Source organism: Alternaria viburni (genome assembly GCF_023758015.1).
Source record: "Alternaria viburni strain BMP 2772 chromosome Unknown scaffold_20, whole genome shotgun sequence".
Lineage (NCBI taxonomy): Eukaryota > Fungi > Ascomycota > Dothideomycetes > Pleosporales > Pleosporaceae > Alternaria > Alternaria viburni.
Window position 1 is genome coordinate 298,304 of NW_026055789.1, and position 14,532 is coordinate 312,835.

Sequence of the window (14,532 nt, forward strand, 5' to 3'; positions counted from 1 at the left end):
AGGAAAAGATCAGGTAGTGCGCTTCCGAAGAACACATGTTACAAGGTTCACTAACAGAGCCAGGTTTGGTACTGCGTTTGCCTTCCTCGCTCAGATCTGCCTCGGTGCAAGTGTCTGGACTGCCTATACCCAGTGGCTCTGGAGGACACTAATGAAAAAGGATATGACGTTCAAGGCATTGAACTCAGCTTTTGGGGCTGATACATCAGTACTGTCTTTGCTTAACATGGAAATGTGGAAGCGGCTGAAGGTAGGATCGGTAATGGCTTGTCTGGCATGGTGAGTAGTAGACCTTGGCAAACGACCTTTTGCTAATGCATTTCAAGGGGTTTGTTGCTTCCGCCTTTCTTCACGCCTGCGACTCTGTTCATAGTCGAGGGCACCAACGTCGAGAACATCATCGCAGCCATGCCACATCCATCCATCGCAAATGCCAGCGAAGCGCATCGATATACCTACTCGCCGCCCAGTCGGCCCGGTACGACACAGTACTTTGATGACAAGAACCGGATATTTACTGGACCAAGGACCGTTATGAATCTCTTGGCTACTGCTACTTCATCCCTTGGTGAGATACTACCGCTGGATCTGCCGTTCAACAATTCCGCCTACACCGTAGATTTCTATGCTCCGGTTATCAGATGTGGCAAAGCCAATGAGACGGAAGAGCATGCTATCGACGCTTTCCTGCAAGAGGAAATGACAACAGTGGATGGCACACTCGTAGAGACGGATAATGCATACTTTAGCTTCGTGCCAACTCATAATAGCACTGGAGGCCTCACAGTAGTTTCGCATCCTCGTCAACACGTACCTTCGAAGCCAATGAACGAGCTTTGGATGACGTTTCTGCGGCCCATTATCAACGACCAAGGCGAGCGGGTCAAATTACGCCAGTACCAGATCTGTCGACCTCACAACGCGTCGTACAGTTTGGAGATCTCGCAGTATCATGGGCTACAGAACGTATCCGGCAAATACGAAGTCGGAGAAACGATCTCATTTCCAGACGAGGGTCCTGATGAGATTTCCAACATGACGCAACATGCGTATACAGCATTCATGTGGGTTATGTGCGACCAACTGGTAGGCAAGCTAGCATGGCTTAAGGACACGAGCATCTCAGACAAGCAAGCGGCAGCTCAGTACGGTGTCATCGACTCGCCCATACAGCGTACTAGTCTACTGGGCTCTGCCGACCTGGACGCATACTTTGAGTTTGACGAAGAGAAGGTGTTGTACAAAGGGCAGAATATGTCAACGGCCTTCAAGCTCAGTGATCAGAGGCTACAGGACAAAGCGATGGCGAGAAACCGGACGCTGGACGTTCTCATCGAAGAACTAAGCTTCAATTTGACGGTCAGCATGATGCATAACCGGCTCCTAACGTAAGTAAATGAGCGCTTCTCGATCGAATCGTGAGCTAATCGGTACAGCAACATGGCCAACACAACTGTCCAACTGACCACCGACGTAAATCGCTACGACTATAAAGCCTGTGGGCTTTTCATCCCATATGCCCTCGCCAACGCATTCGCCATTATCTGCGTCGTCCTCGGTTTGACATCGTACGTTCGCGATGGCGCTATGCCTGGCAAAAAGATGCAAGACTTAGTGCACGCTGCACGCAACCCTAAGTTCCATAACAGCCCCTCTCTAGGCTGTAGAACAACTAGCTTGGGTGCGAGTGTCGGCCCGGATGGAGTGGAGATGAGGATAGCAAGCGAGGATTTGGGAGAAGGGAGTAGCGATGGGAGAACTAGATCATGGGGAAGTGTAAGGTGGGGGGATGATACGGGAAGAGATGAGAATCGAGAACTGGTATGAGGCATACGACCCGTTAATTCATCAATCGGCATCCTCGTCTTCATCTTTGCCAGTCCAGACATTCAGTTCCGTGCCATTTCGTGCGCAGAGTTCGACTACTTGGTAATATTGTGCCAAAGCGCACTTGCATCAAGACCTCAGCCGACGCTGCGATCCAATCGCAAGAGATGGGCAACAAGTTTAGTAAGCCTCTGGCGACCGAGCTTCCTGCCAACCTTAAGTCTGGCAAATCACAGCGTGGTCTAGATTGAGAGCGGAAGGTCGCGGCAAGTACACATCCCGTGTCGCGTCAGCGCGATGGGCCGTCGCGTCTGCATGCATGTTGCTTAAGCGACTGCGGCCTGCGTCTTCAGAGCAATCTCTTTATGCGCACCTCACCCAAGGATAAGTGTCGTAACATGGCCGCCGTAACACTCGCTCTAGTCTCAAGAAAGTTTGCTAGTATCCGGGGGTTGACTGCCCTTCGGCGCGATGGATCGCAGTCGATGCAGACGTGGCGACAGCAGTTGTGTTGACTTGCTCTTTGTGGACTGGGTGAGCAGCCACGTGCACGGGCAAGTGCGCTATGCCAATGAACTCCGCTGTGTGGATGTCAGCTTATACATAGCCCAAGAGCGTGGCAGGAAATTGCTAATCGGAACTGGTGGCGTTGATATCAACACTGAATCTATATGTGGCGTAGACGTAGAAGTAGTGTTGACGATGCGTATGCGGTAGATGGCCAGAGAGGGCCAGAGAGGGCCAGATAAAAGATGAGAGGAGCTTTTGTTACTCCATCATCGCGTTTAAATGCGGGTTTCTGGAGTTTGAGGCAGCATGAAGAGGCTAGGATCGGAACGGAAGTTTTCTGTATAAATCGTTGTGTCAGAGTAGTCCGTCAGCTTTTCGTCAGATGCGCAAGTGACTTCCCACTACCTCATCCACCAAAACATGTACACGAGCCAAGATCAGGTCGCGGGGAGCGTCTCCGTTGGTGACGTGAACAATCCAACCAATCCGGTCCTCGGGCATGCGACAATGCAGGCGAATGCAAGATCAGATTTCGTATCACATCGTGGAATACTAAATCTTCTGACCCAGGATACGGGCAGAGAGGCATACACAAGAGGCTCGTGAATTCTCCAGACACCTCATTAAGTAATGTGTGGCGGCTTGGAAGCGTATGACCTCGAGACCATCAGTTGGTGGCGGTCGACCGACTGTTTTAAAGCTTGAAGGGGAGTTAGGTCTTACCACCAAGAGCATCATCAACGTACTGCTAGTACAGATGTTCCAAGGGAGACAGGCAGCGAAGAAGTATAAGAGACAGGCTCTTCATACCATTATCTTCTCATCATCCAGCTTTCGTCTTCCAATACAGCATCCAGCAACATCCAAAATGCAGCTCATCAACCTCATCGCCCTTGTCACCGCTCTCGCGGCCACGAGCGTCAACGCTCGTCCCAACCCCTCTACCGTCGTCGAGCGTCAGGCTCCCGGTGACGGTGTCGCTATCATCCGCTTCTACGCCGGTATGGGCTGCGAAGAGCCATGGCTCGAGGACAACGTTTTCTTCCAGAATTCTACGTGCACGGAAAACTCGTACAAGGCGCCATACGGTAGCTTCAGGGTCTATATCAATGACTTCACCAGAACCAGTATGTGACAGGAATTGGGGGGAACCAGAACCAGGCTAATGTGAGATTGCAGCTCGCTTCTACGTGAACACAGAATGTGGTGGTACCAACTACGTGGATGTCCAGCCAGGAGTGGAGCAATGCTTTTCCGGCCGGGTTGGTTCGTACAAGTCCTTGTAGTCGGGATATCGAGTGGGAGTAGTTCGTGGCGAATGGTGGGAGGGTGTTCGGTACGGTGTAGGGGAGGTTCGCAGATGGATCTGCTGAGTCGGATGGATTAGGTGTTGGTTCTCCTGTCGCTCATTAACAATCAAACCAGTTCTCCAAGCCGGCTTTCAATATTGTGACATTTGGTGTCTGATGCTTTGCCATGCAACAGAGACGATCATCATGTTCCGCTGGTAGTAGGTGGGTCTATAAATGACGTGGTATTGCCTGTATCCTGTTTGGGTATCTACTCCTTCTCCTGTAAGAAATCCACAACCGCTGGAACGTGTTAGCTAGACCAAATTTGATTCAGGCCATGTCTGCGTACCTTTGATAAACTCCTCGGGCTTCTCACTAATGACCCAATGGCCACAGTCTATGTCCACTAATTCGAACCTTGGGAAGAATCGACCAATGATTGGCAGTGTCTCGTCGCTCACGTAGTGGCTCTTGGTGCCTCGGATGAAGAGAGCTCTCTTGCTGAACGAGGCCTCCTCGGGGTTGGTGAAGGGGAAGTCGGCCATATTGTCGAGCGCCTTGGTGAGGATGCTCACAGGTATGCGAAACTTCAGCGGCGCGCCTGGCTCACCCCTCATCAGGTTCGTCAATAGAAATTGGCGAACTGGTAGGTCCTTCGCGTAGGGCTCCATGAGCTTGTCTGCCTCCTTTTGGCTCTTGGGCTGTGACCTCTCGACATGCTGCATGCCTTCTGCGTACTTGGGGAAGTCGCTTGATAGCGCCGCATCTACTGGTGCATTATCCACTGGTATGATGTTTGCGCAGCAGTCTGGGTTCCTCAGCGCCATGGTCATGACTGTCTTCGCGCCCATCGAGTGGCCTATGAGTGTCGCATTCTTCAGCTCGTGCTTCTGGAGAAAGGCCTCTACATCTTCGGCGAGGGCAGTGTAGTTGTGGACCTTATCGTGGGGGGATTCGCCGTGGTTTCGCGTGTCGATGGCGTATACGGGACGCTTGAGGACGCGTGCGAGTGCACTAGGATATTATGTCAGTCCCAATCTAGTTATGGCAGATCGGGAAGAGTCCCTACTTTCCAACACCCTGGTTGTTCCTCTTGCTCCCAAACAAGCCGTGTACGATCACAATCGGATCTCCATTGGCCTTGCCCGAGTCATCATGGAGCCGATACGCGAGGTCGACAACCCTCAGACTCGCCGACGCGTTGAATGAGCGCGTCCATGACGGCAAGGGAGTCGCATTCGATAGCCGTACGCGGTTGGCGTGTTTCGGAAGAGTGAAAGCAGCGGAGAAACGTTGTATGCTTCTCGTCAAGGCGCGCATGTTGAAAGTTTGACGCTCGTGATTTTCGGAAAGCTTCCGAACTTTTTGCTTCGCCAAGCCGAACGTCATGCCGCATCTTGCCGGCATCACCGGCCCCTAGCTTCGTCTCCCAAGCTTCATAGGTTTCATTCAGTGTCATCATTGTTCCGCAGCCTACATCGGATGCTATAGAGCTATTTTATGTTTAGCATCAACAACCAAAAAAAGTTCGATTCGTGACGCACAGCCGTGGGATGACTGGAAATTGAGACCCGGAGAGGTTCTAAAACGCAAGAGATGGGCGCAGGATCAAATCGATGCGAAGTTCACATCAACATGACCTGTGAGAAAGAAGCCAGTTTTATTGATCATGCCTATCATAGCCTCTTCTTACAGTCTCATCCCATCGTCAATTTCCACAGTCAAAGCGAACGTGCATTCCCATTTCCAGTCGTCCAGGTCACTCAATCCCCATGTTACATGGCATCTTACGAGCTTCACCCGTTCTCATCCCTCCACTAGAGACCAAGTCTTGAACTAGCAAGTCGGCAGCCCACCTGTTCGCGTCAGTACATCCGCGCGTCTCAACAAAGCATGTTTCAGCAAAATAATCACACTTACGCTCGCAGTTTTGCTGAGTCCAGCCAGCCCAGATGTAACAATTCCAAGCCGGAACATAGTCCCAGATACAGTTTGCACTTGTTACGCATCTGCCTCTCTTGGTGCAACTGACGCTGAAGCGGTCGCCACCCGTTACACCTCGGCGGCGGACACCGCTGGTAGGGCTGGTGTCGCAACCCTGAGGATCATTCTTGAGGGCATCGGAATTGAGGTAGCACACCGTAGCTCGGGGGATGAGGTTTGCGACGGCCTCTGCGGCAGGGTCGGGAGAAGTAATTGGCGTTGCGACCACGGCCAGCGGAAGGAGGGCAATGAAAGACGCGGCGAGCTTCATAGTGGTGGATATCTGTGGATTGCGGAAGTAGTGTTGGTTGGAGTACTTGGATCTTGTTGTTGAGAATTCTTTGAAGCTCAACTCTGGCCGACTTTTATATCCTTCATCTCTCGGCCTCTCGCATCCGCGAACCGAAATACGATCGCACTTCTCCGTCTTCCTCTGGGCATCCTTCCCATTTCCCCTGTATCCATATCTTACTTGCATCAAGTCGATAACTCCGAAAGTGGGATTTCTCGGATTCTTCGCATTGCGCACCATTGCGAGGAGACTTGTACTACATATAAGCTCCCACAGCTCAGCCGCCAAGTCTGGTATATTAAACCCGTCATTTTGCACCACACCGAAATGTAGGGAAGTCGATTGCGGGTTGAAAAGGTTCTCCAGGGCTTATGCAGCTACCTCAATAGTTGCAAGTAATGCGAATGTAGGCTGGGTGTAGCTGGAAAGGTTGTCAGACATAGCTACTGGTATAGGGACATGCAATGTATATGTAACACGAAGTCATAGCTAAAACCCAACAATCCGAGATGATGGGTCTCGATTGTATTGAATGAGACCAAATGCTACTAGTGGGAGAAACATCTAAAATTACAATTCGCTCGAATGAAATCTAGAATGATACATCCCCAATTACCTCAATCGTCCTTCACATGCACGACAACCTTACCCTTTGCCCTTCCTGTCTTCAGCCTCTCGTAGGCCTTCGGCACCTCAGAAAACTCCCATGTAGAGTCAATAACCGCGCGAAGCTTGCCTTGATCCATCCATGTCGCGAGCTGTTCGAACACAGCGGTACTCGCATTCCCGGCAACAAAGATGTACTCTCTCTTCCCCCAGCCCAAGAAGCTAGTCAATTTGTTGCCAAAGAATTGGACTGCGGCACTCAAGTTCATGCCAAGGCCAACCTGAACAAATTTGCCTTCTGGTCGCAGAAACGCGCTCGAAGCACGGTAGAGGTTCGCCGGTGTTCCCACATTGTCTAAGATGAGGTCGAACATGGCGCCGGTATCTTTCAGTTGATCGATGATTGGTGTTCGTGTATAGTCCAGTACCGTATCCGCTCCCAAGCTCTTGACTAACTCTATGTTCGCCGCTGAGCATGATACCGTAACGTGATAGCCGAGTATCTTGGCGATCTGTATCGCTGCGACTCCAGTTCCTCCCGAGCCACCGTTGATGAAGACTTTATTGCCGGGTTTAGCATGCGGCTTCAGTCCTGCGTATACCGTCATGCCCGTACTCGCCATGGATACGATATCATCGCCTTTCAGGCCGTGTGGTACTTTTGCCAGCAGATTCTGCGGCACGGGGACGTATTCCGCTAGAGCGCCATGTTTGCCTCCTGGAACGAGACCGCCGTATACTATGTCGCCTTCCTGGAAGCTTGTGACGCTGCTGCCGACTTTCGCGACACGGCCGTATACATCCAAGCCAGGTGTCAACCCAGAAAAGATCAGACGCGTGATGAGCCCAAGTTCGAGGATCTTGTGGTCGATAGGGTTGAGCGCTGTCGAATGGCTCTCGACGAGCACTTCGTCTTTGTTGATGGTGGGTATCGGAAGGCCTGAGGAAGGAACGGAGAGGTTCTTCTCCATAGGTCCAGATGCGGACTTGAACTGCCATCCGCGCATCGTAGCTGCCATCTCGAAGGCTGAATATTATGAGTGTAGATGAGGTGGAGTGTGAAGCGTGTGAATTAGGTTTCGATGGACAGTCAATAGTGAACTTGAGTATTGGATGCTTGTGAAGATGTGTTGATAATGCTCCTGTTCATCGCCTACCTTTCCTGCATATATACCATCTCAGGACACCACATACTCACTCTCATACCACTACATTGGAGCATTACAATATCGCGCTGGTGGCCAGGAGCGAGCAGACCGAGCTTGGTCAGCCCTACAGTTAAAACGCGATGGCCGAGCAGGAGGGACATGAGATTGCGATGGCTGTTCCTCAGCCTTGTAAGATCGCAGTTCGGGTGTTCGCAAGACCGAGGGGAAGCTCACGTAAGTCTTTTGGTGAGTAATCGTAGGCGCTAGCCGGGATGGGTTAGAGGCGGGCGAATGCGGGGCTGGGGTCTGTCTGATGAAGTACCAAGTCAAGGAAAGGCAAAGCGAGGTAGCTATCTTTCTGGATGATTGTTCGACATTGTAAATAGATGCGCAATGTATTTTCCTGGATGAAAGCATGATGGGTGCCGTTGTTGGTAGTGATGGATATGCGGCGTCCAATCGCTACAACGGCTGGCACTGCCCGCCACCTGTGCAACCCTACAAGGGTGAGCAGGCCTCATGAATTCCATCCAGCCTTCTACAACAGTTCCTCCTCGTCTAACCTTCACCCATAGTCATGCAAGACGACCGAGCACTAACATTTCGCCAGATTCACGGAAAGAAAGAAGCGCTCCTCTCCGCAGTCAAGAACATCGAGCGCATCGCACTTGTCCCAAGCTATGAATTAGGGCCACTCCGTCTTCGGTTCCTGGAGCCTTACCCTCCAGGTGGAACGGAGTTTGATTACATCCTCACCCCCGTTCGCGAAATTCGATTAGCCGACCTGAACAGTTACGAATACATCACGGTATCTTACGTATGGACTCACTCGCAGCCTATCGATGGGATTGAACTCCCGGAATATCGTGTCTGGGACGGCGCCGACTTACAAAAGCATCCTAGACTCCTCAGGTGCCCGCCAATCGTATTTCATCGTGTCGTGCGGTATACGAAAGCTGAAAAGCTCGAGCGAATCTGGATAGATCAGGAGTGCATTGATCAAACCGATTCCAATGACGTGGAGAAACATTTGCAGGACATGCATCGGATATATCGCTTCAGTGCATTTACCGTGGCTATACTCTCCAAGGTTTCAGGTAGTTGGATATTTTCGCGGGATTGTTTCCTCGGTGATAGTTTATCTGACGATGAAATGCAAACCACCGAAGAAACGCTGCGGAAGATGGTTGAGGACCCATGGTTCACTAGATCCTGGTGAGCTCTCTTCGAGAATGATTCGAGCCGTGACTAATAGTACGACTTCATACTAGGACGTTCCACGAGCAATACTGCGCCGCAAACATCGTGTATCTTCTGCCTAGGCCACCGTTGCGTCATTATACCTTGAGCTCACCACCTGGTTTCATGGAAAGTTCAATATCAACACTCGAAAAGGATTTCGTTCTACATGGAACTCAGCCGATGTTGTTTCTCGACTTATGCGAATATATTAAGAGAGATAATTCAGCACTCAAGTCATTCTTCCTGAGGCATGGCCACGACGGCTTGGCATCTGGAAACATACCTAATGCTATTGAGACTGTGCAAAAGAAGATAGAGAAAAGGGGAAACCAGATTCTCTCTGATCGTATCCAGATCATAGCAAATGTGTGCGGGCTGGGATGGAAGTTGGAGACAACATCACTCAATACGCCAGCGCAAAGCTATAGCACTTGTTTGTTGGCCCTAGCAATGGCGAACAGATGGCCAAATACCACCGAGCGCGCGCTCCAATACCAGGCTTTTGCAGATGCTTTTATGGAAGGAGATGTTGAAGTTGCCCTGGAATCATTGAAGGTTGTGCAACCACCGATTTCCGAGTTTTTACAACTTTTTGCTTCCTGACGAACTTCAAATGGAATCTATGGAGATCAAAATGATGATCCATCAATACGGCAACGTAACGATGATCAAGATCATGTGTGCAACGATTTCATGATCTTAGGTATCGTTGAGGTAGCATATACTGTAGTCTTAATTCAAGCGCCTGTTACCCTCATAGCGTAATCGAACGAGCCAAGAATGTGAGAGGGTTGGTATATGAACTCCATAACATCGCATACGAATTGCGCCCTCAGCCTCCAATTACATCCACCATGTATCATTCCACTTGAGGAAACACCATCCGTCGAGAACACTCCAATACTCCTGGAAACCAACAAATCAAGACTTCTTTCCAATCACTCCAGCTAGCGCGCCTTCGGCGGCTTTCTTGAGCAACTCCCGATCCTCATCGCTCATGTGATCCACCTTCTCGACGAGCAGCTTCTTCAAGAACATGTTCTCCTTCTTGAGCCCATCGTTTTCGGCTTCAAGCTTCTTGGTCCGGTCTTGCATCCTTTGACTCGTCTCCATGAGCTGCTGCTCGCGCTGCTTCTTCTTCTGCCGGAAGCGTGCGGAAGCAGCTTGATTGCGTTTTCGCTTGTCTTCTTCTGCTTCGACAACAACCGGATCAGTGAGGAGACTTGCATTGGTGCGTTCGGGTGATGTGGCTGATGATGTGGATGTTGCGATGCTGTCGGGGTATGGCGTGCGATAAGCGTTGATGTTGAAGCTTTGTGTAACGGGAGAGAATCCCTGGAGATCATCAAAGCCGATCTGAAGCGCATTGTCGTGCTCGTAGTGTTGCGGGATGTGTCCTGTCATAGTCGGCATTGCAGGCGCCTCGGAGGTGTACGGTAGGCCTTAGAATGACGTTAGTGACCATTGTCTGAGGCAAACGAAAAAACAGCCCAGAAGATGCGGTGAACGCTGGGTATTTCATCGATCGAACGATTGACGCAGCAATATGCGTCTGTGCACAGCTTGCATACACACCTCCCTAGGCAGGTATGCAACTGTCGCAAGTCCCGTCGCCGCGTTCGATCACGTGCAGCTAGCGAGAGCACGCCATCCCATCCCGAACAAACGTCATCCAGGCCTGGCAACTCAGAGGCACAGGAATGACGTCCATACGTAGGCAAAGGGCCTAATGGGAAGGACAAAGAATTCGTTGGGGATGATGTACATGAAGTTGATGGGATGGAGATAAATAGAGGGGTTGCGCTTACCTGGTGCCGACACACCACTGCTGTGCAATGCATACGCAAATTGCTGGGTTTGCGCGATGACATCCTGAGACTGTATGTGCAGTGAGTGTAGGTGTTGTCCGCTGGGGTCATATTCGTGGTTGTGATGGAGATTGGCGGCGTCGAGGATATCGAAGAGATCACGTCCAGAGGAATTCCCATTCGCATGTACGTCGGTGAAGGTCGGCTGCCCAAAAGCTTGCTGAAGATAAGTTTCCGACATTACTCTCCATCGGCAACATGCGTTCTCGCGCAATCGCGTCTTTTCCTTTTGTCGTTCGTTTTCTGATCGTCGGCCTCAGGGTCGGGGGAATGTTGTTGAGCTTCGCGCTGGCCTTTTGAGGGGGTTGAGGGTTGACGTTCGCTCCCTGCAGGCGCGATGGTGTGCCACCCTATGAGAATCACACAAATGCCCACCGGCATGCGCTTATGGGCAGCGCACCCCACTGCCACAATTGCCTTTTTGGCGGCCATGGGAAATGGCGATCGCGTCGGATTGCGCCATATTTCTCATACGACTGTCAACGTCCTCCACGCTTTTACCTAAATTGCGCCGTCAAACAGCGTCAAAGTTCCAGCGCGCAGTGTTCCCGTGTCTTGCTCGCATGTTCGTAATCGCAAATACCCGCGCTTGGGTGGGGCAGTATCTGCATGAGGCGTCCATGGGTCGCAGTGAGCTCGCGGCAATGCTGAGCCGGAGGCACTGGGCAAAGTCCATTTTCCCAAAACCCACTTTGTGCTGTCTCGTCCATGCATCGTGACCGATTGTTTTGTGAGCGCAACCTCTACTCCTCTCCAAATAACTCTTGTCTTGTTGTATGTCTGAGACATGTAATGGGCGTGTCAGTAGTGATCGTAACGTTGTGTAGAGTGAGTCGTCGATACACAATGTCTACACACTCCGCGGAGTAGGGATATAAATCAGTACTTCCAGGTACACGGCATGGACACCGGACGCCTATACCAATAGAATATACTAGGAAACCAATCCCGACATGAAGACCCGAACACACTATGCAACACTTGGGCTGGCCTCGAACGCAACACCGGAAGTCATACGTGCAGCGTACAAAGCCCTGACGCTGATGTACTTTGATCAGCTCCCGGAGATGACCGGTGCTGAGGGCGTCGCGCGTGCTGCTGTGCTTGAAGAAGTTCAAGAGGCGTTTGCTGTCTTAGACGACCAGAGCCAGAAAGCTGTCTACGACGCTGAGCTTGCAGGGAAGGATGACGAGGTCATTGACGAAGCGTCTGCCTTTCACCATCCTCCTCAGTCTACAATGGAAGATTGTACGACAGCGCCTACGATAGAAGAGCAGAAAAACTCGATGCGCGCTCGGGTACATGAGCAAGTTAAATACTGGCGAGGGCTGCGCGAGAGACGTCATGAGGCTGAGGCGCGTCTGAGTGTAGCAGAGCTCAAGAGCCTGGTGGAGATCTGGGAAGAAGCCGAGCTCGAGAACGCAGCCGATCCTGTGATGAAGGCTCAATGTGCCATCCTCACTTACGAATACGTGGATGAGCTGAAGTCTCGTGAGCAAGAGTATGAAGAGCGGCCAGCTGACGCTCCAACACCCAGGCGTACAACGGAGATGCCCACAACGCCAGTCGCGATGAAACATCGTCCGAAGACACCATGTGCGCCCACAAAGTCAATTGCTCCTGCACGAATATCGTCGTCGAGTAAGTCAGACGTTGCTGCCCAAAAACCCCGTTTTGATGCATCGCCGACACCTGCACCATGCTGTCGTATGGGCGCGCGCGCCGCCGAGCATAAACGGGCCGAAGAAAAGCGGGTCGAAGCAACCAAGGGTGGAGCCGAAGCCCGCAAGGAACGGAAGGCGCAGATTGAGGCGGCCAGGCAAGCCGCACTTGACAAAAAGACGGCGGCTGCTCGTGCCTTCAAAGCGGAGCAGAAAGCGGCAGCTGACGAACGGGCTCATGCGAAGGCTGAGCACATCGCAAAAGCTCGAGCCAAGGTCCGCGGACGACCAGTTGACATCAATGATGCTACTGGTGATTTTGTCGCTTCTGGAGAACAAGAGGATATGTTGTCGCATGGGGTTGATGCCTCCGATGAGGGTATGTCGGAAGACTTCAAGCTACAAGCGGACAAACGTTCCGACGCATGTGGCACGGAACATAGTGACCTCTGTTAGTGAGGAGATTGCAGTACGCGGGTGATTGCGTAGGATGGAGATGCATCAAAGCACGCTCATAGAGCGTGTTTGGTACTGGCTATACTGTGTAGCGCGTGGTGACACGTATGCCATGGACATGATTCTCCCATCCTCTTCTCTGATTCTTAGATTAGTCAATGCAAATATCACTGAAACAAACCAGCTCACCTTCGCTCTTGCCCATACGCATATCCAATCGCCATCTTGTAGAGAGTCAATGAAGTTCTCGCCACGTCCAGAGCCTTCGTTGCCTTCCCATGTTGGATTTTCTCTACATCCCCAGACAACGCGATATCGCCGAATGAAGTCTCCATCAAAGACAGACGTAGCTCTTGCGACCTCGTTGCCCTGTAGGTACCAAGCGTGTTGACCTTCAAGACCCATCGGGCGTGACTGGTCGTCATGCAGAAACGTCATAGCCTGCATTTCGTCGCAGTGTAACCTCTGTGGCTCCGTATTCGATGGAGAGCGGCGTACGTTGCTGAAGCCCATGTCACCGCATATGTTGTCTATGGCGCTGTGGATGTTGCTTTGGGGGTACATATTGTCCTCGAAGTTCTCTGCGACGACTTCATCTTCCATGTCGCTGGGCGGAGACTGCGGGCGCACGATAGAGACCTCAAACCATGAAGAGGTTTCGTATGTACCAGTCGTACCTTCTGTTGTCCAGCCCTGGTCGTGGCTGACAATCAAAAACTCTATCTCTTTGAGTCTGGGCGTTTCGTGATGCGCGGTTTCGGACTTGTCAAAGATTATCCTCATGAGGGGAGACGCAGCGGAGAAGTTGTCGGAGAACTCTTCGTCCAAAATCACGAGAGTCCTGTCATTTTCGTGGACGTGCTCGACCCAGTAACGAGCCCTGTCCAGAATGTCGAGGATGAGTTCGTTGGGAAGTCCTAGGCGGTGATGGAGGAGGGCACGGGTGCGATGAACATCACGGCGACGGGGCACGAAGGGTCTCATAGAGCTGCTTTAGTATTTGGCGCTTTCGGTCGGTCGCAGCGCAGAAGAATCAGGGTTGAGAGGTTAAAGAGGGTCGCTGTGGCATGTGTGCGAAGACACCCAATGGCAGGAGGGCTAGTGGAGAAACAGGCTTAGTGTCGCCCGCACCATCCCCCCGACGAGCCGAGAGTTACCACGGATCGGCACACGCATGACAACTGGCATTCGGCCCTGCTGCCCATGTTTAGCTGGATCCTTATTCTAACCTCAGTGGAAATGCGAGAGACTGCAGTATTGTATGGCATTGCCGCTGTTGGTGTGGCAGGCATGCAGCGTCTAGCAGAGCTACGGTGACTCACCGCAGGAAGCTCCTCGACAACCATCCCGGAATATTCGTCCACACTTCAGAGCATGTGCACGCGTTCTTCTACGTCAATTTCTCGAAATGTCTTGCATCAAATCCCCCGTTCATGTCAAAATGTCATACTGTTATCGGCGCGACAACAGGGTAGGTTGGGGAATGAGTCAGTCTGTTCCTTTCACTTGCAGATCATCTTAGTAGACTGTGCTCACTCGACTTATTGCGCAAAGCACTCTCAACGCAGCACCATCGGCTCAGGAGTTTCTACTCCGTCGCGCTTGTGTTATGGAACGTCTCTTAAACCGCGAAGCATCCGCTCAAGA

General features: G+C 51.6%; 7 protein-coding genes across 7 annotated transcripts; 3 read left to right on the forward strand and 4 right to left on the reverse strand.

Moving 5' to 3' along the window:
- Positions 1-408: 408 nt before the first annotated feature.
- Positions 409-2,078, forward strand: J4E79_008452 (uncharacterized protein; the record flags this gene model as incomplete). Its single annotated transcript, XM_049357309.1, has 3 exons — positions 409-1,388; positions 1,437-1,614; positions 1,947-2,078. The coding sequence occupies 3 exons, from the start codon at positions 409-411 to the stop codon at positions 2,076-2,078; spliced, it is 1,290 nt and encodes a 429-aa protein (XP_049208207.1).
- A 1,127-nt stretch (positions 2,079-3,205) lies between these two features.
- Positions 3,206-3,623, forward strand: J4E79_008453 (uncharacterized protein; the record flags this gene model as incomplete). Its single annotated transcript, XM_049357310.1, has 2 exons — positions 3,206-3,464; positions 3,538-3,623. 2 exons carry the CDS (start codon positions 3,206-3,208, stop codon positions 3,621-3,623), a joined length of 345 nt encoding a protein of 114 aa, XP_049208208.1.
- A 274-nt stretch (positions 3,624-3,897) lies between these two features.
- J4E79_008454 (uncharacterized protein) lies at positions 3,898-4,949 on the reverse strand (the record flags this gene model as incomplete). Its single annotated transcript, XM_049357311.1, has 3 exons — positions 3,898-3,929; positions 3,979-4,643; positions 4,699-4,949. 3 exons carry the CDS (start codon positions 4,947-4,949, stop codon positions 3,898-3,900), a joined length of 948 nt encoding a protein of 315 aa, XP_049208209.1.
- A 1,572-nt stretch (positions 4,950-6,521) lies between these two features.
- Positions 6,522-7,529, reverse strand: J4E79_008455 (uncharacterized protein; the record flags this gene model as incomplete). Its single annotated transcript, XM_049357312.1, has 1 exon — positions 6,522-7,529. The coding sequence occupies one exon, from the start codon at positions 7,527-7,529 to the stop codon at positions 6,522-6,524; it is 1,008 nt and encodes a 335-aa protein (XP_049208210.1).
- A 2,292-nt stretch (positions 7,530-9,821) lies between these two features.
- J4E79_008456 (uncharacterized protein) lies at positions 9,822-10,819 on the reverse strand (the record flags this gene model as incomplete). Its single annotated transcript, XM_049357313.1, has 2 exons — positions 9,822-10,342; positions 10,744-10,819. 2 exons carry the CDS (start codon positions 10,817-10,819, stop codon positions 9,822-9,824), a joined length of 597 nt encoding a protein of 198 aa, XP_049208211.1.
- A 902-nt stretch (positions 10,820-11,721) lies between these two features.
- J4E79_008457 (uncharacterized protein) lies at positions 11,722-12,885 on the forward strand (the record flags this gene model as incomplete). Its single annotated transcript, XM_049357314.1, has 1 exon — positions 11,722-12,885. The coding sequence occupies one exon, from the start codon at positions 11,722-11,724 to the stop codon at positions 12,883-12,885; it is 1,164 nt and encodes a 387-aa protein (XP_049208212.1).
- Positions 12,886-12,964: 79 nt separating this feature from the next.
- J4E79_008458 (uncharacterized protein) lies at positions 12,965-13,869 on the reverse strand (the record flags this gene model as incomplete). Its single annotated transcript, XM_049357315.1, has 2 exons — positions 12,965-13,024; positions 13,075-13,869. 2 exons carry the CDS (start codon positions 13,867-13,869, stop codon positions 12,965-12,967), a joined length of 855 nt encoding a protein of 284 aa, XP_049208213.1.
- Positions 13,870-14,532: the final 663 nt, after the last annotated feature.